We start from the raw sequence: 22,066 nt of genomic DNA, 5'->3' as shown, positions 1-22,066 counted from the left end.
AGCTCAACTGGGTTATTATTATTGTTATTGTTATTGTTATTGTTACTATTATTCTATTATTATTATTATTATTATTTCTGGCTGTTTTCTTGGCAAGATTTTGGAAGCGGTTTGCCCTGTCCTTCTTCTTCCCAGGGCAGAGAGAGAGAGGCTGTTCCCCAGTCCCCCAGCTGCTTCCCTGCTAAGGCAGGACTAGCCCTCCCACTTGTTCAGCTTTCAGCCCAGGGCCTTTAACCACTACACCAAACTGGCTCTCAGAATACTAGGAGGCTACCCCAATCTCTCTTCCCATTCACTGCTCGGGCAAGGCTGCAGAGGGGAGGGAGCAGTTGCCTCTGAGCACCAGCAGAGCGCTCTTCCCACCCCTGCCAAGCCCGCGCGCTCCTGAAAGCAGGAGCCGACCTTCTTGCAAGCGCCGCAGTCCTGCGCTGAGTAGCTTGGAGCATGCAAAAGAGAATAAAATGCAACAAGAGAATAAAATGCAAGAAACCGCACAGCAGCACATGGCTTTCTCCAAGCGCTGGAAGAGTTGCGTTGTCCCCTCCCTCTGTGCCGGGGGTGGGGGCGTCGTGCTGGGCCACAGCCCCGCCCCTAGCCTCCTGGACCACACCCCCTTTCCATTAGCCCTCGCCCCTTCCATGCCAAGTTCCTGACTTTTTCCTTCTGCCGCTTTTTTTTTTTAGGGCCGTTTCTTCTCCTCGGGAAGCAAAGAGCCGCTGACCTGCCTGCGCTCCCCATGGCTGAGAAAGGGCAGAATGAGTTGCTAAAGGCCCGAGACAGGACCCTGAGCGTCTTCCGCGAAGGTATAGCTAGATATTTATCTATCTCATTCCTGAGCCTCTGTTTGCAATCGCTCCGGTTTGCAAAGCAGCGGAACCTTTGCAAGGAGAGCGCGGCTCGCCCGGAGGCTTATCAGCGTCGTACTGCTGGGCAATGGGGGACCGAAATAGGCGCGCACCGAAGCAAGGGCACGAAAGCAGGGGCTGGGCAACGTGATTTTTAATGTGCATTTGAGAGAGGCGGAGAGAGAAGTGCTCAAGGGGTCAGACGCTACAGTGCAGCAGCTCAGTCAGGCGTCCCTGTGTTGGTGGGGGATGATGGACGTTGTAGTCCTCAGCTGGCGCTATTAATCCCCGTGCAAGGAATAGTTGGAAGCGTAAAATAACCCAGGTTCTCATGGTGTATGCTGCCATACAAACTTTAACCAAAGTTAATACTCAAGAGGTTTAACACCTGCAAAGATGTCTGCTCTGGCTTTACCTGCCATGGGTGATTGGGTCGCACTGTAGTGTATTTTTCTCACACTTTTGGCTAGTGACTGGCAAACCCTCCAGTTACAGAAATAAATAGAATTAAATATGATTACATCATACTATGTAATTTCCTGATAATTAAATCTGACTAAATTTATATAAAGTATGGAAAAGATTGCTAGGGTGCCTATCAAGAAAAGCAACTGTGAAAATTAACTTCCACGCTCCACTAAACTTCCATGCTAATACTAAACTGCTACACACCGTATTTTGTTACTTACTCGTTTCAAAATATAAGCTCTCTTGAAAGTCTATTCCAAACATAACTGGCATATATTTTAGATAGTAACTAGTGTGTGTGTTCTTTATAGCATGTTGTGCGCAGACCGGTTTGTATTACAGTAAAAACAACAAAACATAGTGATATATGTTTACTGTTCCGAACAGCAATGATTAGAAAGTACAAAAATTTTCAGGTTGAAATTGAGTGCCTTTTATCAGCACATTCTTGCTTTTAGTAGTAATGAGAATATCGCACTTCACCATATATTTTAGTTTGTAATGGAAAAGTAATGCAAATCCCTTTCTTTGTTATTCTTTGAAATTGCCATATTGTGGTGGTGGCAAAACTTGTAAATAAATTCTGTACGCAAGAAAACCAGCACCATGCATTTAAGAATGTTAAGGAAGTTGTGAATTTATTATTTAGATCTTGGGGTGAGTTGGCTTTAAAATGTTATAATTAACTGTAACACAACTAGGAGTTTCCGAAAAGCATGTGTTTAGCTCACTCATTTCCAGAAATCTTGATGTTAATCACAGTAAATCTGTTGATCTTTGGATCTAATTGGCTGGATTAGTTTCTTGGAAAAGCCATTCTGCCTATACTTGGGAACAGTGTGTGTTAATAACGGTTCAATTTAAGGACTTTTTCACTGTGAGGTTAAAAAGCATTAAGCAAACTCAACTGTGCTGATATTTATGTCCTACTGTCATAATTCCAACAATGCTGTACAGTTATCTTCACTAGAAGCCATCACTAGCCCTACCTTCATGACTTTGCTTAATACCCTTTTAAAATTGTTTAAACTGGTGACCACTATTATATCTGGTACTAAAAGTACCCAGGCTTTTAAGAAATGCCTGAGTGTCTTTGTTTTTTTAATTATGGTTTGACATTTATTTATGTAGAGCTTTTTTATGCTGCCATATTGCAGGTAAGATTCTCGGCAATGTACGCATAAAACAATACAATACCGCCAACTAATTGATTAAAACAAACAAATCTCAAGTTAATTCACAAACCCCACTGAGGCACAGTCCTGACCGCACCAGTTACATGTCAAATGCTCTGCAAAACAATATGGTTTGTGCAGCCTTTCTAAGAGGCATCTAGGTGGGTGCCAGTTGGATCTCTTATGCCTCATTTTTCATTAAACTTCTGATCCAAAATGCACTAAGCTATGCCACCAATATTTAGCAGGAGTAATAAAAGGGAGTTTGGATGTTTCATGTGATCATAGTTACAAACTGCAACTATTTGGATTCACACAACATTCTAAGTCCAGAAAACCCAGCGTGGTTCCCATGGATGTCTCTCTCAATGATCTTCAAGCTTCAAATGATTTGTGACCTACCATGCTAGCGTGACTGCCATTTTGTAAATACAAGACCCTCTTTCCAGGGCATCCATTCACCATGAGATGCTCTCAAAATTCTAGATGTGATCATGCCCCCCAAATTGAGTGGCCATGCCTTAAACCCAACAAAGCACATTTCAGCTTAATGTGGTATGAAACCTGTTATAATGCCCACCCTGTCTTGGGAGAAGCTACAGCCCACTGCAACATGCACTTTGCCCATAAACTGCCTTGCGGTTTAAAGAGTGATATATAAATCCAGCCTTTTAATGGCGGTGTGACAACCCTCAACATCTAGTTATGGAATTAACCCATTTTCTTGGCCTGCCTACATTGACCTCCATGGTCTGGAATCAGAGACATTGTCCATGCGCAGAAATCCTAATCAGGTGTAAAACTAGCCAAGCTTAGTGTGTGGTATGAATGTAGCCCTTGGTCCTTAATTGACCAAGCGAAGCACCTTGTGTTTTGTGATCTGGTGAGCATGGTTTGCTTTGCCTTAATCACATATGAAGTGTTTCAGTGCAACTTAGGAGCAGTAGCAGAGGCCAGTGGGGGATGGATGGTGAAGTTTTTCATGCATGATTCCAAAAATGGTTCTGTCTAACCGAGCAGTTAATCTCATTATCAAGATACTTGGATGCATAGTAGTTTTACTTTGGCACCTCTGGGGCTTAAGGTAAAGGTAAAGGTTTCCCTTGACGTAAAGTCCAGTCGAATCCGACTCTAGGGGGTGGTGCTCATCTCCGTTTCTAAGCCTTGGAGCCGGCGTTGTCATAGACACTTCCGGGTCATGTGGCCAGCATGACGACTCGGAACGCCGTTACCGTCCCGCCGAAGCGGTACCTATTGATCTACTCACATTTGCATGTTTTCGAACTGCTAGGTGAGCAGGAGCTGGGATTAACAACGGGAGCTCACCCCGCCGCGCGGTTTCGAACCGCCGACCTTCCGATCAACAGCTCAGCGGTTTAACCCGCAGCGCCACCGCGTCCCTATCCTCTGGGGCTTAGTGTTGCAGAAATGCTAGGACTCCTAAGGCTTCTCCCCATTCTCTTATCTATGTGGGGGGGGGGGTTCCCCTTTTTCTTGGAGCAAAAAAATGTGCAAAAATTACCCCCTGCCCCATTTTTTTTTAACCCGTTCATACACAAACATGTACATTCATTCCTCTTTACCCAATATCATTTGGGCTGATTCTTTTCAATGAACATTGTTAGTGCTCACTAAAGATGTCGGCAAACCAGATTGGATGAGTAGGAAGGAATGTAGACCTGGCCTTGAGAATGGGGAAGGAATGAGCAAACCTTAAACTGGGGGAGAGGGGGGTCGGCCTTGCAAGGTAGTCCAGACAAGAAGCACTCCCAGAAGTACTAGCTCTAACTTTATTGTAAGGTTACATTAACAGAAGCTTGTAAGTCTGAAAATACATCTCTCCCCCTTGCCTTTACAGTCCAAGAAACTAGGGAGGGTCCCTTCTGAGACATTTGCCACACCCCATTCCTTCTGTGGGCTCAGCTGCCTCTTATCTGACCGTTGTCTAGCCTGCAGCTCTTCCACCTGTCTCCCAAGGTCATTCCCACACACCATTACACAGAGACATTAAAAGGAATAAAACAATATAATAGTAGACAAGAACAAGGGACAAAAGAGATCTCACCAGGTTGGGAAGGACCGAGTTAAAGGTGATGTCCACCCAGCAATGCAAAGGGCATTTTGCAAGAATCTCACCAAAAATGAGAGTTGAGATTTAGATTTCAAGATTTATAAGATACAGGGCAAAAGGTGCCCTTGCCTTTACAGTCCAAGAAACTACAGAGGGTCACTTCTAAGACATTTGCCACACCCTATTCCTTCTGTGGGCTCAGCTGCCTCTTGTCTGTTGCCTAGTCTGCGGCCCTTCCTCCTGTCTCCCAAGGTCATTCCCACATACCATTACAGGGGCTTTCAGAAAAGATACTTAGTCCTGAGAAAGAGGAAAGCATAAGAAGGGAAGTCAAAGTTACCCCACTTGATTAGGTTCGGTATAAAATGGGTCAGAGAGAGAGCACAACAGGCTTTCCAGATTGTATTGTACCCTACAATAATTTTTTAAAAAGTATTCTTAGAATCCCTGCCATGTCTGTTTCTTGATCTTGCTTACCTTGAAGGTCTGACAACAAGTAACTAAATTTACTAAATTGGCAAATCCAGAAACAGCATGATGCACTGTCAGCCTGCAGCCCTTTGCAAAGTTTGTTTATCGCATTTTAATGAAATGTTGCCTTTGGAGAACATTTGCTAACAGCGCTGGGAATCGAAGGGGACGTGCCTGTGAAATAAGCTCGGTGTCAAATTTTGAAGGCTCCAGTGTGGTGCTGGGAGCGTGCCTGCTAGACTATCACCGTGTCACTAAGTTCCATGATCACGTTAAGCTGAGTCCTTAAGCATAGTTTACTGAATAAGCTGCAAGGAATGGATTCCTACTATAGGCTAAACCAAGATTAAATAGATTCTGTGGCATCTTAGGACAAAGTGTAAATCCAGTACATGGATTCTTCCATCCTCCATGCTCAAACAGGCACTAAATGAAATCTGTGCTTGCCACTAACTTGGTTCCCCCCGGCCTCCTGATTTTAGCTTTCTGCTAAGTTTTGGGACGGCTATAAGCATTTCCAAGGCTAGATAGGGCCTTGGAGACAAAAAAACCTGTCTTATGGGATGACTCTGACCTGCAGAGAGGAGACACATGCTTTGAGTCTGTCTAAAAGGTACCAACTGCCCTGATTGCTCCTGAACTCTGCTGCATGCTTTTTCTTCCATACCTGTTCTGTGCATTGTTTTGTAAATACAGCTGTTTTTGACCCTTCCCAAATGAGGCACAATTTAGTTTCCTGTTGTGTTGGACTGGGAAACAAGGAAATTATAGCCCAAACCCTAAAAATAACAATTACATAGTTATGGAACAGAAACTGTAACAACTCTCCTTTTTTTTAATTTATTTTTTTAAGTCTTTATTAAATTATTTACAAATAATACAAACATAAAATGACAAATCAACAATAAACATAAAATGCAAAAACAAGAGAAAGAAAAAAGGAAAGGAGAAAGAAGAAAGAGAAGAAGAGGTTTAAAAGAAAGGAAATGGATTTCCAACTCCCTAAGTAATACAATTTTATACCTTAACTAAATAATTTCACAATTCACTAATTTGATTACAATAATTCTACAGTTCTATTGAGATTATATAGGTCAAATACATAATATTTACATCTTGTATTATATTCATAGGTTTTACACATTTACGTTAATTTTTGGGTTCATTCTACATAGTTGAAGAAGGGGGTCCAGTCATTTTGAAAATCTTCCACATTTTTATCATTTAGCTGGTCCGTAAGTTTTGCCATCTACACCAGATCCAGGGATTTAAATGTCCATTCTTCCACTGAGGGGGTCAGTTCTTCCTTCCACTTTGATGCATACGTAATTCTAGCTGCGGTGATCAAATATCGTAAAAGTTTTCCATGTTCATGTTCCAAATCCTTGTCCATGATGCCCAATAAATAGAGTTCCGGTGTTCTATTAATTTATTTAGTCAACATTTTACAAATTATATTGTGTATAGATGTCCAAAATTTTTTCGCCTTCTTACAAGTCCACCACATATGATAAAATGTTCCTGTTTCTTTTTTACACTTCCAGCAGACATTTGAAATATTCTGAAACATTTTGGATATTTTGTCCGGAGTAATGTACCACATGTACATCATTTTGTAAAAATTTTCTTTTAAATTATAATTTAAATTTCAGCCCTTTGGTCCACATTCTTTCCCAAACATCATAGTCAATGTGATGTCCAAGATTTCTCTCCCATTTAATCATACATTGTTTAATTTGTACATTTGCCATTCTTATTTGTAATAACATTTTATATATTTTGGAAATCATGTGGTCATTGTTGGCATAAACTAAATTATCCCACCAGGTTAAATCTTTTGTGAATTTGTAACTTTGGGCATCAATTTTAAATTGTTCCTTCAATTGAAAATACAAAAACCATTGGCATGGATGTCCTTCATTTTCCAATTCATCTCTTCTTTTCATTTTATATATAGCCCCTTCAAATTTTATTAGGTCCAAATACCTTAGCCATTTGCAAATTCCTGTTTTTTCTCTCCTACTATACGCTCCTTGCGGGGAAATCCGTAATGGTAGAGTGGGTGTTAGAGTAGATTTATATTTTTCCCAAATTCTAAGAAGGGACTTTCTAATACAATGATTATTAAATACTTTATTTACTTTCAATTTATTATACCATAGGAATCCATGCCAACCAAATTTCAGGTCGTGGCCTTCTAGATTTAATAATCTATAATTTTGTAAAGTATTCCACTCTTTTACCCATAATAATCCACATGCTTCATAATATAATTTAAAATCTGGAAGACCCCAGCCTCCTCGTTCTTTAGCATCCTGCATTAATTTAAGTCTAATCCTTGGTCTTTTCCTTTGCCAAATGAACTTTGATAGGTCTTTTTGCCATAATTTAAAAGTTTTGTCAGTTAATAATATTGGAATATTTTGAAATAAAAATAACATCCTTGGCAAGATATTCATTTTGATTACAGAGATTCACCCCATAAGTGATAGATTTAGTTTTTCCCACTTCCCTAAGTCTTGTTGAATTTCTTTCCATATTTTTGCATAGTTGTTTTGGTATGGATCGTTAGTTTTAGCTGTAATTTCTATCCCTAAATATCTGACTTTTTTAACACTAGAGAATCCTGTTTTATGTTATATTCTGAATATTTTGTGACGTATTTAAGTTTATCATTTTCGTTTTTTATTTATTTTGAAACCAGCTAATTCTCCATATTCTTGTAGCGTTTTTAATAAGTAGTCAAGAGATGTTAGTGGATTTTGTAGGGTAATAACTAAATCATCTGCGAACACTCTTAATTTATATATTTCTTGTTTTACCTTTATTCCCTCAATCTGATTTTCCTTTCTAATATTCTCTGTTAAGACTTCCAAAACCAATATGAATACTAAGGGGGAGAGTGGACCACCCTGCCTGGTACCTTTTTCTATTACGCATTCTTGTGTTTTATCTTCGTTTATCACAATTTTGACATTTTGGAATGTATAGATTGCTTTGACTGCCTTTATAAATGTGTTGCCAAAATCCATAAATTCCAAGGTTTTAAGTATAAAATTCCAGTTTAAATTGTCAAAGGCTTTTTCTGCGTCTAAAAAGAGTAGCATAATCTGTTTTTCATTATGAATTTGGGCATACTCTATTATATTTATGATAGTCCTTATGTTATCTTGTATGTGTCTTCGGGGTAGAAATCCACTTTGGTCATGATCAATTATTTCTTGTAATATAATTTTTAATATTTCAGTTAGAATTAATGTAAATATTTTGTAGTCATTATTCAGTAGCGAAATAGGCCTATAATTTCTACATAGTGTCGGATCCTGTTTCTCTTTCGGAATTAATATAATATTTGCCTCAGACCAAGATTGAGGTATTGGATTTCCTGATACAATCATATTCAATAAATCCTTAAATGGTAGTAGTATTTGATCTTGGAAATATTTATAGTATCCTGCAGAAAAACCATCTGGTCCTGGGGCTTTGCCTGTTTTCAGTTGTAATGGGGTTGTTAATTGTTGCTTTTTGATCTTTAGTTAGTTTCTTTAAATTGTGTTTTAGCAAGTAGTTTTCAATTTTGTCAATTGATATTTCTTGTTTCTTATATAAATTTGTTAAAAAGTTATAAAATGCCTTAATTTTTTCATTGTCAGCTAATTCTTCCCCATTTTCTCGAATTTTGGTAATGGTTTTTTTTTCCTTATCTTTTCTTAATTTATATGCCAACCATTTACCCGCTTTATTAGCATGTTCGAAGTTTCTTTGTTTGATGTATCTCAGTTTCCTTTCAATTTCATCTGTTGTATTTTTAATTGTTGCAAAATTTTTATTTGGCGATTTATTTCCTCATCAGACGGTTTTAATTGGAGCTCTTTTTCTTTTAACTTAATTTGATGTAAAATTATTTGAGTTTTTTGTTGTGCTTTCCTTTTCAAACACTTATTTTGATACATAAAGAACCCTCTCATACAGGCCTTACTAGTATCCCACACAGTACCAATACTTACTTCTTTATTTAGATTCCATTCAAAGAATTCCTTTAGTTTCTTTTTGCAATCTTCTACAAATTCTTTTTTTCTCAGCAAAGTTTCATTTAATCCCCACCTATAATTTTTTGGGTGGAGTTTTATGCTCAATTGAATCCGGTTATGGTCTGAGACCGGTTATGGTAGGGACGCGGTGGCGCTGCGGGTTAAACCGCTGAGCTGTCGATCGGAAGGTCGGCGGTTCGAAACCGCGTGGCGGGGTGAGCTCCCGTTGTTAATCCCAGCTCCTGCTCACCTAGCAGTTCGAAAACATGGAAATGTGAGTAGATCAATAGGTACCGCTTCGGCGGGAAGGTAACGGCGTTCCGAGTCGTCATGCTGGCCACATGACCCGGAAGTGTCTATGACAACGCCGGCTCCAAGGCTTAGAAACGGAGATGAGCACCGCCCCCTAGAGTCGGATTCGACTGGACTTTACATCAAGGGAAACCTTTACCTTTACCTATGGTCTGAGAAGGATCTGGGGAGGGTTGTAACATCAGAGATTTTATTTGCCAGATTTTTAGATAGCCATATCATATCAATCCTGGAGAACGATTTGAATCTAACTGAGTAGAAGGTATAATCTCTGGCCAAGCCATTTTTATGTCTCCAGGCATCTACAATAGCCAAATTTTTGGTCATATCAAAAAAAGACAGGTAATTTTCCTTGATTTTTTTAAATTTGTTGTTCAGACTTTCTATCAATGATAGGTAAAGTAACCCCATTCCAATCTCCCATCATAATCCAATTACTATAGGGTAGTTCAGAAAGTACATTAAGTAAATTTTGATAAATATTTCCTGATAATCATTCGGGGCATATACTCCAACCACCAATACTTTAAGGCTTGGCAGTTCCACTTCTATTATTATATATCTTCCATTTTTGTCAGCACTTATCAATTTAGAGTTTAAATGAGACTTTGCATATATTACAATTCCATTTGTTTTTTTTTCACTTGCTGCTATAAATTCATTTCCTAATTTCTTGTTTATCAAATATTTATCATCTTTTTTAGCAATGTGCGTTTCCTGAAGACATAATATCTTGTTTCAATTTATATAAATAATGAAAAACTTGTTTCCTTTTAACTGGGGAGTTGATGTTCCAGGAGAGGCATTTTAGTTCATTCATTTGAAAGAAGTATTGTAAACTCTTTAGAGCTAGAAGCTAATTCTTCTACACTGGGGTCTTCAGAATCTAGACACTTTCCTTTACTTCCTTTACTTTTAAATCTGTCACTCCCCTCTGCATCTGTTTCCAGATCTTTTATGTTTTTCAAGAAATTCCTGTGCTTTTGAGATATTCAATTTGTATCTTCGTTGTTTAAACATAACATTAACTCCCTCCAGAATTTCCCATCTGAAGGGAATTTTATTTCTTTTTAGGACATCAGTAAGAAAAAAGTATTCTCTTTTTAAGTATTTTCAGTGGTATGTCCTTCAGTATCATGATTTCCTCTCCTTCAATGTTACTTTTTTTACCATAAGATGCCTGTATTATCAATTCTTTTGTCCTCTTTCTTGCAAATTCAATTATTATGTCTCTTGGTTTCCTATGAACCTTTGCATGTTTCGAGTTAACTCTCTATATTTTTTCTATATTCTATTTTTTCTTCATCCCAGTCAATTAAATTGGCAAGCATTGAATCACTGTTTCTCTAATTTCTGGCTCTTTTTTTTCTGGTACTCCTCTAAGCCTAATACAGTATTCTTTTTCTTTTAACTCTAACACAGTTAAACGGTCTAATTCAGTGTCCTTTTCCCATTCTAATTTCTCCGCTCTTTCTCTTACTGCTTGGATATCTGCTTTTATTATTTTGTCCATTGTCTCTAACTTATGGTCTAATCTTTTCTCAAAGCCATCAATTTTCTCTTCCAATAAATGGGTTAAATTTTGAGTTTTGAATTGTTTTGAATTGTTTTCTGTGTAAAGTCTTCAAACATGGCTTTCAACCATTCACCTTCCCCGCTTCTGAGCCTCTCCTAATCTGTCTTCTTGTATTCGTTTTGTTTTGTAAATACCCTTAATTTTTTAGCTTATCTTAACTATTAATCCTAATACACTATTTGTTTATATGTTACAATATACAATATCTATTTCTACTTACACAGTACAAAATATGCTTAAGTATTTATATAAAGCTATAGTACATTACAATATGGCCTGACGAATTAATTAAATAAATCAGTTTTCCCCTTATCGCAGCAAGGACTTATAATAAAGATTTTTCCCCCCAATCGTAAAGTTTTTTTTTCCCCCCTACTTAGGAAGTTTCTTCTTTATTTAGTCAGTAATTATTGTTCCTTCCGTCGAAGTGAAGGGGGCAGCAGAATTGCCTGGAAAGCTAGGCTACTCACGCAGGCTCTACAGTTCTTGCTTCCTGGCTTCCCGGCTGCTCTTTTACAGCGAAAGTGAAAGTGACAAGAAGAAAGTCAAAGCTTCCGCCTGCCGCTCCAAAGCCGCTGAAGCTCTTCGTGGGCAGAGCTTCTTGTTCCGGCGCTGCCTCCGTGGTTTGCCTGTCTCTCCGACTCCGCAAAGCCACCTTCGTCCTGCATTGTAGATGAGAATATTCTCGAGCTCTCACATCGCTCGTCCTGCCGCCATACTCCTTCCAGCAAGCTTCAACAACTCTTCCTTCTGAATCCAACATCTCCTGTTTTGCTGGTGGTTGCCCCGGCCGATTTGCAGCTGTGAGATTTCTCCAAAACGTCAAATGGATGGGACTAGAACTCACGCTCTGATTTCTAGCCTGGTGCCTTTAACCACTACACCAAACTGGCTTTCATGCTCCACGGTGTAAGGGCTCCAGAATGACTTGGTGGGTGTTGCTGAAATGTATCCTCCATTGAGGGGCTTTCTTAGCCATGACACTCTGCACTTTGGAACCTCCTGCCTTTGGTGCTGAGAACCAGCATGGTACAGGAGTCAAGTGTCGAACTAAGATTGATGAGACCTAGGTTCGTCCACCTGCTGCGTGAGCACTTTCAACTGCCAAGATATATAAAGAGAAGATCCCTACAGAAGCCCGTGGGCGCAGACCTATCTCATAATAAATAATTTACAGATGCAGCCAGCATCTTCAAGATCTTTAAACCAGAAGACTTTCCTTTCTCCAAAGCAGCTTTTCTCAACTTTTGACCCTGGAGGAACCCTTGAAATATTTTCCAGGCCTCACGGAACCCCTTCCCATGCAGGCACAAATACAGGCCAGAAGTTACAAAAGTATAATATTAGTTTCATGGGTAGGCCTGTATAGATGCATTCACAGTGTTCTTCAACTAAAAATAAAGAATGCAATGTACCTCTCTAATGTAAAGTTGCCCGAATTTGAAATAATTTTTTAAATGAATTGTAATCTCCCAGGGAACCCCTAGCGACCTCTCGCAGAACCCAAAGGTGCCACTAGACCCTGACGGAGAAACCCTGCTGCAGAGTTTTGATTCCTTCTGGCACATTGGCTCTGCTTTCTGCTGCAAAGGTTTATATATGGTTTCCCATGTTTGTCTTCTGTTTTGATGCTTGGAACCCTCTGGGTAATCAGACGTTTCCCCCTCCCTTGTTTTATTCTGTTTCCAGATGCAGAACAGGAATGGAAGGGCCCCTTCTATTTTATTCAAGGAGCAGATCCTCAGTTTGGGCTGATGAAGGCATATGCCATCGGCGATTGCGACAGCGGCGGCGACGAATGGGAAGCAGAATTGCAACTCACCCGACAGGCTGTGGAAGCAGTTAACCATCTGAACCCGAAACCAAAATTCTTCGTCCTATGCGGGGATTTAATACACGGCATGCCTGGTAAGGCAGTTAAAACTCTTAATCAGAATGGACCGTAGTTTTGCCAAGTTTTGCATGCTCCAAGGGCTGCCCAGCAAGCCACGTGATGGGGATGGGAAGGGAGGGGTTGGCCTTTCTTAATTCTTGGTTGCATTATTCAGGCTGAGCAATTCAGGGAAGGGGTTATTGGAGGCTCAGTGCCCTGCTCATTCTCGAGGCAGGGGGCGAAAAAAAGAAAAACCACCTGTCTTAATTTTTTAAAAAAAAATTTTTTTTTTAAGAGAACTTACACGGCTACCCAACTTACATGGGCAGCTAACAACAATCCACAAAAAAATAATGTAATAAAGCTTCTGAAAACCAAACAGAAAGCGTGCGTGTGTGTGTGTGCGTGTGTGTGTGTGTGTGTGTGTGTATTTGTGTGCACGCGCGCGTGTACGTATGTACACCTCACCCATTTTTCACTTAATCTTAGCAAACCAGTTTTGAGTAGGCCAACAAGGCTGCCAATGGCCTGCCAGTGGCAAGTTGCCAACCTCTTGCACAATAAAAAGGCTCCATCTAAGTAGCCTTTTGTTCAGGCTGGATTAGCAGACAGGCTGCGAGCGGCGCATTGCTTTCCTCAACACATCTGCGCGGAGTAATCTTGTTAGTATAATCAAAATCCCCACGTTCAGCCATTTCTCCATTATCATGGTCGGGGCCATACATTTCCAGAGACAGTCGTCGCAAGCTGGCAGCAAAGGGCGCCCGATAAAACCAGCTTTTGAATTTGCATGGCCCGGTTGTTCATTTTTGGTCTGCAGCGCCTGGGGTTTCCCTGAACAGCAAATATCGGGTTGGGTTCCACTGATTTCAAAGAAAACGGGGTGGGGGGAGGATTCAGTGTTACTGTTTCTGTTGAAACAAATGAGCAATGGGGAAATCGGGGCAATGAGAGAATTGGGGAAGTGCAAACAGCATTTGCGGCACCAACTGGTGGAAACGGTCCTGGAATTCAAGCAGGAGGTTTACTCAGCCTTACGGAGAGATCCCGGTGCTACAACTACAGCCTTTTTGCGTGTAAAGCAGGTGTTCCGCTGTTGAGGCTGCCGTACAACAGGTGGAGCCATATCCAAGGCCAGGAGGATGCTTACCTGGCATGCATCATATCACCTGGACACAGACAGGCTTGCTATGGATTTGCATTTCTATCCTTGTCGTTACTTTTTGCTGCTGCAAAGCAGCAGGTGGTGACTGCTGCAGATTTTTGCAGGGGAAAAGAGAATGAGAATCAAATAAAACGGTTGACATAGAAATGGGGCCTTGTTCTTAATTCATCTTCCTACTGGATTTTTCCCTTGCATAGCTCTCTTACCTTCTGACCTGCCTTCCAGTGGCCCATCTCGGCCTGCTAGGTATCCAAATCCACCCTCTGATCCTTCGTTTCCTGCCATTCCTGTTCAGCATTTTCTAATTATTTCTTACATTTGCATCACATCTTTCCTCCAAGCTGCTCATGGTGGCATAAGATTGCCTCTTGGCTTTCTCCTTGCAAAGACAACCCTGCGAGGTAGGCTGGGTGCCTGAGGTTGGCGCAAAGTCATTCCGTGAGCAAGGGAGCGGGGATGGAAACCAGCTCTCCCGAATGCCACTAACCACTACACCATGCAGTCTTTCTCTGCCTCCTCACTGCTCTGCCTCCCAGCCAAGGGTCTACGTAAATACCTTCGGTGAGGGGAATAGCAGATTCAGTCTGAGTGGCTAAACTCGTGTTTGATTAAATCCCTAAGATATTTTTAACCCCTTAAATTTTACAGGAGTTATTAAATCTCTGTTTTTAATACTATAGTATATAGGATGGTATCCAATTAAAGTTGCACATTTCAGGTATTTTAAATGCATCTAGTTTTTTCAGTCTCCCTTTCCAAAAAAGACCTATACAATCTGGTTACCATCTTTCCTACCTTTTCCTACCTTTAAATTCTGTCATGGAATTGTCCACAAATGTGGTCATTGATTGTAATAAAAATCTGTGTAGGTATCTGGCTCTCTCTTCCAAGTGCACTCCACAGGGCTTTCCCCCCACTTGTTTCCCGCTGTTTGCCAAAAAAAATCTATCTTTTGCATTCCCAGCATGGATCCCCTGTCAGTTACAAGGGAAATAAATAAAATAAAATAAAAAAATAAAAGCTATCTCCAACTTGTTAATACAGTGATCCCTTGTTACAAACAGTCCTGTTTAAACTGGCAACGTTAAAATCATCTTCAGTCTCTTTTGTTTGTCAGTCTTGGCACCTTGCAACTTGTGGGTATTTTGGGCTGAAAATTGATGTGTCTATCTCGGAGGCAAAGTTATATATTTGCGATGTATCAGTGGCTGATTTCAGTCCTGGCGTGCTGCTGTGGCGTGAGATTGAGACGTTTCAGTTGTACTTAGGTGGAACATTAAACGGTAGTGTAGAGCTTTGATTTCACAGTTCTCTTCCTGTGACAAGAGGGGTCCCCCCTCCCCAGTTTTCAGGCTTACGTGGTTTTATTATCTCTCGCTCAGCCAAAAGTTGGTTCACACTTCTCATTGAGCTATGGTTTATTTTAATCATGGTTTACAATCAACTGTGGCTTACAAACTACAGTGATCAGGCTTGCCCAGGGCACTAAGCCAAAACAACACATCCCATTCTAGCTTAATGTGATGGTGAAAGGTCCCCTGCGCAAGCACCGAGTCATGCCGGACCCTTTGGGGGGATGCCACTTTTGCGATGTTTTCTTGGCAGACTATAGAGCAGGGTGGTTTGTCATTGCCTTCCCCAATCGTCACCTCCCCCAGCAAGCTGGGTGCTCATTTTACCAACCTTGGAAGGATGGAAGGCTGAGTCGACCTGAGCCGGCTGCCCGAGAGTCCAGACTGAACTCAGATCATGGGGAAAATTTTGGTTGCAATACTGCTGCCTATCACTCTGAGCCACACAAGGCTCTTAATGTGATTTTATTATTTATTTTTCAAATTTTATTACCTCCCATCCCCCCCAAAAAAGGGTGATGATAGACCTGTCCAAATTGGCCACATGTAACTGGTTTAAAGGAAGGAGGCCAGCTTCAATCCTGTTCTATCCTGGCTTGTTTTCCATACTCTGTAGTTATTGTTGGCCACAGACTGGATATAAAAAGACCAGGTTGGGTTGAAAATTGGTGTGATATCTTCAGGTAGCACCTTTGTACAGGTAGTCCTCACTTAACAACCATTCATTTAGCAATAGTTCAGATTTACAACAGTGCTGGAAAAACCGACTTATGGCGGATCCTCACACTTATGACTGTCACAGCATCCCCATGGTGATGTGACCACGGTTTGGGTGCTTGGCAACTGGTTCACAGTTATGATCGTTGCAACGTCCCATGGTCACGTGATCACCATTCCCAGCCGGCTTCTGGCAAGCAAAATCAATGGGGAACCATGTGATTTGTTTAACAACCATGTGGTTTGTTTAACACCCAGAGATTCACTTAACGACTGCCACAAAAAGGTGGTAAAATCAGGTAGGATTCGCTTAATGACCATTTCGCTTAGCAACCAAAATTCTGGTCCCCATTGTGGTCATTTATTTATTTATTTGATTTATTAAATTTCTTTGCCACCCATCTTGCATGCAACGACTCATTAAGCAAGGACTACCTGTGGGCATGCTAGAGGAGGGAAAAGACGCCATACACGTCCAGGGGTGTCCACAGGGTATGGAGCCACATGTGTGTCTGTAGGGTCACATGCAGGACACAAAAAAACCAGGAGACCTTCAACTGCATTATTGCCGCCATCATCTTGACTTTTGGACCATATACTACGGCCCCCCCTGCATGTGCCCAAGACTCATTCCAACCCCGTGCCCTTCGGAGTTTCAGGTTTCACCTTCCAGAATCCCAAAGCACAGTCAAATGACCATATTGAGGGACTGGTGATCTTTCTAACAACAAACGCCACCCTGATACTGTCCTTGGTGTAAAACTGCCAGATCTGGGCCAGGGAAAACCAGGATGATTTGCAAGTTTCCCCTCCTCCCAGCAAGGCTGAGTTTTGTTGACGTTGGCCACTCCACTCCTCTAAAATGCCTCCTGTCCTTTGCACCATCAGCTACGAACTCCAGCTAAGCCATTACAAGAACATGTGCAAGCAGACCGGTTTTGTCTTGTTTTTTTTAAACAGGGAGGAGAAATCAGACGCTACAGAGAAGTTGCGCCTTGTGTACGTAGCCCACTTCCCCCTCCCCAGGATCTCATGGCAACCAAAGATACATTTGAGCCAGGCAGGGCATGAAACATTTGAACAGAACATCTTGAACGCTGAGATTGCTTTTGAGCTGGGCTGTGTGTTTGCTCTAAGCTGGGCAAACATTCGCGAGGAACAGCAAGCAAAGTCAGAGCCATGGGGCTCCCCAGAGGTCCTGCACATCCAGCTGCTTCCCTGCTCTCAGGACCACTTGAATAAAAATGCCCCTTTTAGAAAATTTTACAGAGTGACACAGGTTTGGGAGCCGCCAGTCTTTGTAAACCTGCCGGAAGAGAGTGGTTGATTTTTCACACTGTACACGTGCGAGTGGCTTAGCTTGTGGTGAACCAATCTTCAGGGAAGCTCTTACTAAAAAATGGGCTTCATTAATGTTGGGATGAAATTCGCCTTGTGGTTTCTCAACATTTTCCTCCCCTTGTAAAAGAGGCTCCTGTTTTACTATTATTTCAGTCTTTTCAAGATTTGGTTCTTCTACCTTCTTACAATAAGGAACGTTCCTGGAATCTCTGCTGTGCCTGTTTCTTGACCTGGCCTGTCAAGTTCCTCTCTGTTCCATTAGATTCAGCCAATGTACAAAGTGATAATCTAATAAAGCAGATGATGGCTTTGCCCCTTATAGGACCCTAGCCAAGTCAACAGTCCTCTGACATTGAAGCTTCTCCCATGTTTATTAATTTTATTTAGGCATTGCTTCAAAGAGCCCTCTTTGTTCAAGGGCGTCCAAATTTAGCATGAAGATGTAATGGTATGTGGGAAAGACCTTAGGAGACTGAGCCAAGAGATGCTGCCAAGGGAACGGTCAGATAAGAGACCGCATGGCCCACAACTGGATAGTGGATGGGGCAAGAGGCTCAGAAGGGACCCTCCCTAGTTTCTCAGGCTGTAAAGGAAATGAGGGGAGAATTGTACTTTCAGATTGGCAAGACTGATGTAGGTAGACTGGTCAGGAAACACAACCAGATGAGCTAATTTTACTTTATTGTAAAGCTGCATTGGCAGAATCTTGCAAGTCTGAAAAGTACAAATCTCCCGCTATCTCCTTTACAGCCCGAGAAACTAGGGAGGTCCCTTCTGAGCCTCTTACCCTGCCCGCTATCCAGCTGCAGGCTAAGCCATCTCTTATCTGACATTCCCCGGGCAGCATCTTTTGGCCCCGTCTCCCAAGGTCTTTCCCACATACCACTATGGAAGCATCAATGGGGAGCCCAAAAAATTCAGCCAACTGATTTCAAAGAATAAGGTGGCTTGATTAAGGAATCTGTTGCAAGCAAAAGGGAATTCAGTTGGCCAGTGCCCTGTGGATTTGATTAAAACTTGGGTACCATTTGCTTGTACATATAGTGTTGCAGGGCACCCCTTATGTGTCTGTTCTTTCTTCTGGCAACCAGAAAGGAGAATTTTCCCCCAAGTAACCTGTTTTTCATAATGTGTTGTTTGTCACTGCAGCCTGCCAATTTATGGTCTACATCTGTAAGACATTCCCCCTGTTCTGAACTCTGAGTCTGCAGCATACGCATTTATGTGGGGATAAATATGTTAATTATGGAAGGAGTGTTTAAGTTTTTCTTTTTAAAATAACTTGACTCGTTTAGTATTGCTTTTTCCCCAAATTGCTGTGCTACAGTGTAAATTGTTAATGCTTTGAAAATAGCTGCAGTTTCAATTGCGCAGTCAAATGCATCAGTCACCCAGTCTTTAACTGATACAGCTAATCTCTCAACTCCTCTTTTCATGCGGGCAGTCGTTTAGCAACTGCCTCGTTTAGTGACCATTTGCAGTTATAACAATGACCAAAAAAAAAGTAGAATTATGACCAAACCTTGCATTTATGACCTTCGCAGGTCTGTAAAGCAAAGGAAAGCTGAAGTTAGATCATAAGAACAGTCGCAGTTCATAAACACTTAGCGACTGCTTCGCTTAATGATCGAGTTGCCAGTCCCAATTGTGGTCGCTAAATGAGGACTACCTGTATCTACCTACACATTATGCAAAGATCTAGCTTTCTGGAAAAGGCTGTAATTCTGGGAAAGGTGGAAGGAAAGAGAAGACGACGACAACCAGCAGCAAGGTGGGTGGACTCAGTTACAGTGGTGATGAGTGCACTGTTGGGAAACTTGAAAGACCAGGTTAGGGATAGATCATCACGGAGAAAATCTACATGGTCTCTAGGAGTTGAAAACAACTTGATGGTCCATAATCAGTCAATCAATGGTCAACATATGACAGCAGATTTAGCCAACCTGATCCACTTTGGATGTACTGGATTCAGCTCCCACAATCCCTGACCAAGCCAATATTGTGGGGTACCACAGCTCATTCCAGCTTTATGGCCATAGCAGACCATTCTGAGAATTGAACTCCACATAGTGGCAGACCCCCAGATTGGAAAGCGCTGCTACACGAATGGGGACTCCTGCAGGTAATGCTCTATTCCCGCCTTGAGCTGTGGTTTCTTTAACCATGGGGTATGAAATAACCCCAATTGTTGGCTTTGCTCCATATCCTTCACCAGAAACTGTGATGTAGGGAACACAACATTGGGGTTTGCTCAATGCCCAAAGGCCAAACCCTAAATCGCAAGATGGGACTCGGTGTCCAGCCCACGAAGCTTCTGCTGTTTAGTTCCTGAACACCGAGTTTCCAGAGAGAAGAGAGAGAGCCATTCTTTAGCTGAGGTCTGCCCAACCTTAGAGGGTTGGCTGTGTCATGGTAGTGTCCCCTCCTTGTTGGGCATGAGGAACAAGGCTCAGCTTCTAAATTATTCTTGCCTCGTAAATACACAAAAGTCTTTGGCTTTTAAGACGCCTGGGACAACTGCAGCAGGAAAAGCATCATCAGCTAAAGTAGGCTGCAATCAAGCAGAACACTTGGAGCCGTTTAGGAACCCGTTAAAGGAACTAAGTAATCAGCGTCAATGTCTACCGTTATGTAAATGGTGATTATGATGGGGGTGCACTTGGACTGTTGCTATCATTACTAGTATGACGGGTGGATCTTTTTTTCCCTTCTCCCTTGATTGAATGGATGTCTGTGATGAAACCAAGAATAGTCAACATGTGCTATCGCAGGACCAGATTGAGGGTGTCATAAGAGCTTTGCGGCATACAGCATTGCTGCAGGACATCACTGCTTGCTTGCTAAAGGTTGGGAAAGCTCTGCAGAGGTTGGGGTGCTCATCAAAGCCCCCCTTCCACAAAATAGCCTAAATCTTGCTGCAGTCTTAGAAAATCCTCACCGCAATCTTGCGAGATTCTCGCTACGATCTTAACAAAATTTAGGCAGACCCTTACAAAACCTCGCTCAAGTCTCAGGCCATTTCAGATCCTATTTTCTCGCTACATTTTGATCTCTGCTTTTCTCCTATCAGTGCCAGGCAATGTAGCTTGGGCTCCCCACAAACCCAGTAAGATGGCTTAGGTTGAGAGCGAGCGGCTAGGTTCATGCTTTAAGCTATGAGTTGCTTAGCATGGTTTGCTTAAGAAGCCACCATACTGTAGCAGCTATTTAAGATACACCGCCTGTAGTTCAGGAGGGAGTGAACATGCATCAGGATTAGTAGCCATCAAGGATTTCTTGATCCTCTGTGAATTCGTACCATCCTTCTTAAATAATAGTCTAAATTGGAGGCCACCTCCAGATCTAGAGGCATCCAATTCAGTAGTTTACCTATGCCTTGAAATCTGGTTTATTTCTCCAGTTGCAAGATGTAGCAAAGTTTTCTAGAAGAGACATAGGTTTCTGTGTTGCTTCCATGATACAAACAATTGGTCTAGTGGTTAAGACACCAGGCTAGAAACCAGGAGTCTGTGAGTTCTAGTCCCCCGAGGCATGAAAGCTGGCTGGGTGACCTTGGGCCGGTCCCTCTCTCTCAGCCCAAGAGCCAATCAGGCGTGGTATGAGAGTTCTAGTCCCGCCTTGGGCATGAAAGCCGGCCGGGTGACCTTGGGCCAGTCCCCCTCTCAGCCCAACCCACCTCACAGGGTTGTTGTGGGGAAAAGAGGAGGAAGGAGTATTAGGTATGTTTGTCACCTTGAGTTATTTGTAAAAATAATAAAGGTGGAATAATAAGTAAGTAAGTAAGTAATCAGGGATAAGCCCCTCCCCTGAATCCAGTTGGTTTTCCTGGAGTGGGAGGAGAATCTGTTGCCACTCAGGACTGTTTTTGCCGGGTTTTTCCGTCACTAACCGAGCAGGATAGCATTCAAGTCCTTAGTTTGCCGACTGTGATGAGCAGGATACCGCTCAGTAGAAATGACATCAATGGGTATTTTTTCAGACAGAAAAATGAGTTATACTTAAAGGAACAGAAGGCAGAAGAGAGAAATTATTCCAAAACCATCAAGTTAAAACAAAGCTGCTCAGCCCTGGACAGTCCTCATAATGGAGAACATGAACGATTTTTATTAAGTCTGACACCTTATTAGAGGGTGGGATGTTAATGTACTAATCAGACGCTGCATCGAAGGCGGAAGGGTGGTGGATGTTTTATACGATGCTCAGCAGGATTTTTTTTCTTTGCTTGTAGAAGATTGGCTTGGTTCACGCTCCTTTTTTTAAAATTAAAAAAAAATCCCTTAACCAAAATGCCATCACCTTGTTTTAATGGTTTTGTTGCTGCTACCATTCTTTTTCACTTTGATGGTTGGCTTTTTAATGTATTGTTGGCTGCCCAGAGTGGTGGGAACGAGATGGGCGGCTATATACATCGTTAAAATTGGTTTGCTTAAAAATAAATTAGTTAACGCTTTAAAAGTAACAAGGCAAAAATCAGTTTGTCGATCCATCCAGAAAGAGGGCTTTGTCAGCCATTTCGAGATAGGCCAGGTCAGGAAACTGTCGCCGCAAAAAATACTAGGACTTGACTTTATTGATATGAGCTATAACAACAGAATCTTGAAAGCCTGTAATGGTAAGTTGGAAAGGCCTTGGGAGACTGGGCCAAGAGACAGTGGAAAGGGAATGATCA

General features: G+C 41.8%; 1 protein-coding gene across 1 annotated transcript in view; it reads left to right on the top strand.

The window, feature by feature from the left end:
* The first annotated feature begins 610 nt into the window (after window positions 1-610).
* The window catches only part of CPPED1 (calcineurin like phosphoesterase domain containing 1), a 41,391-nt gene continuing 19,935 nt past the window's right edge, over window positions 611-22,066 (top strand). Inside the window, exons 1-2 of the mRNA XM_063314577.1 lie at window positions 611-803; window positions 12,639-12,857. Of these exons, the coding sequence (XP_063170647.1) occupies window positions 737-803; window positions 12,639-12,857 (286 nt within the window). The 5' untranslated portion in view covers window positions 611-736. The remainder of the gene's footprint in view (window positions 804-12,638; window positions 12,858-22,066) is intronic.

The sequence above is a fragment of the Candoia aspera genome, chromosome 14, assembly GCF_035149785.1.
Source record: "Candoia aspera isolate rCanAsp1 chromosome 14, rCanAsp1.hap2, whole genome shotgun sequence".
NCBI lineage: Eukaryota > Metazoa > Chordata > Lepidosauria > Squamata > Boidae > Candoia > Candoia aspera.
The sequence above is the reverse complement of the archived record's forward strand: the minus strand, read 5'-3'. Positions and strand labels throughout refer to the sequence as shown.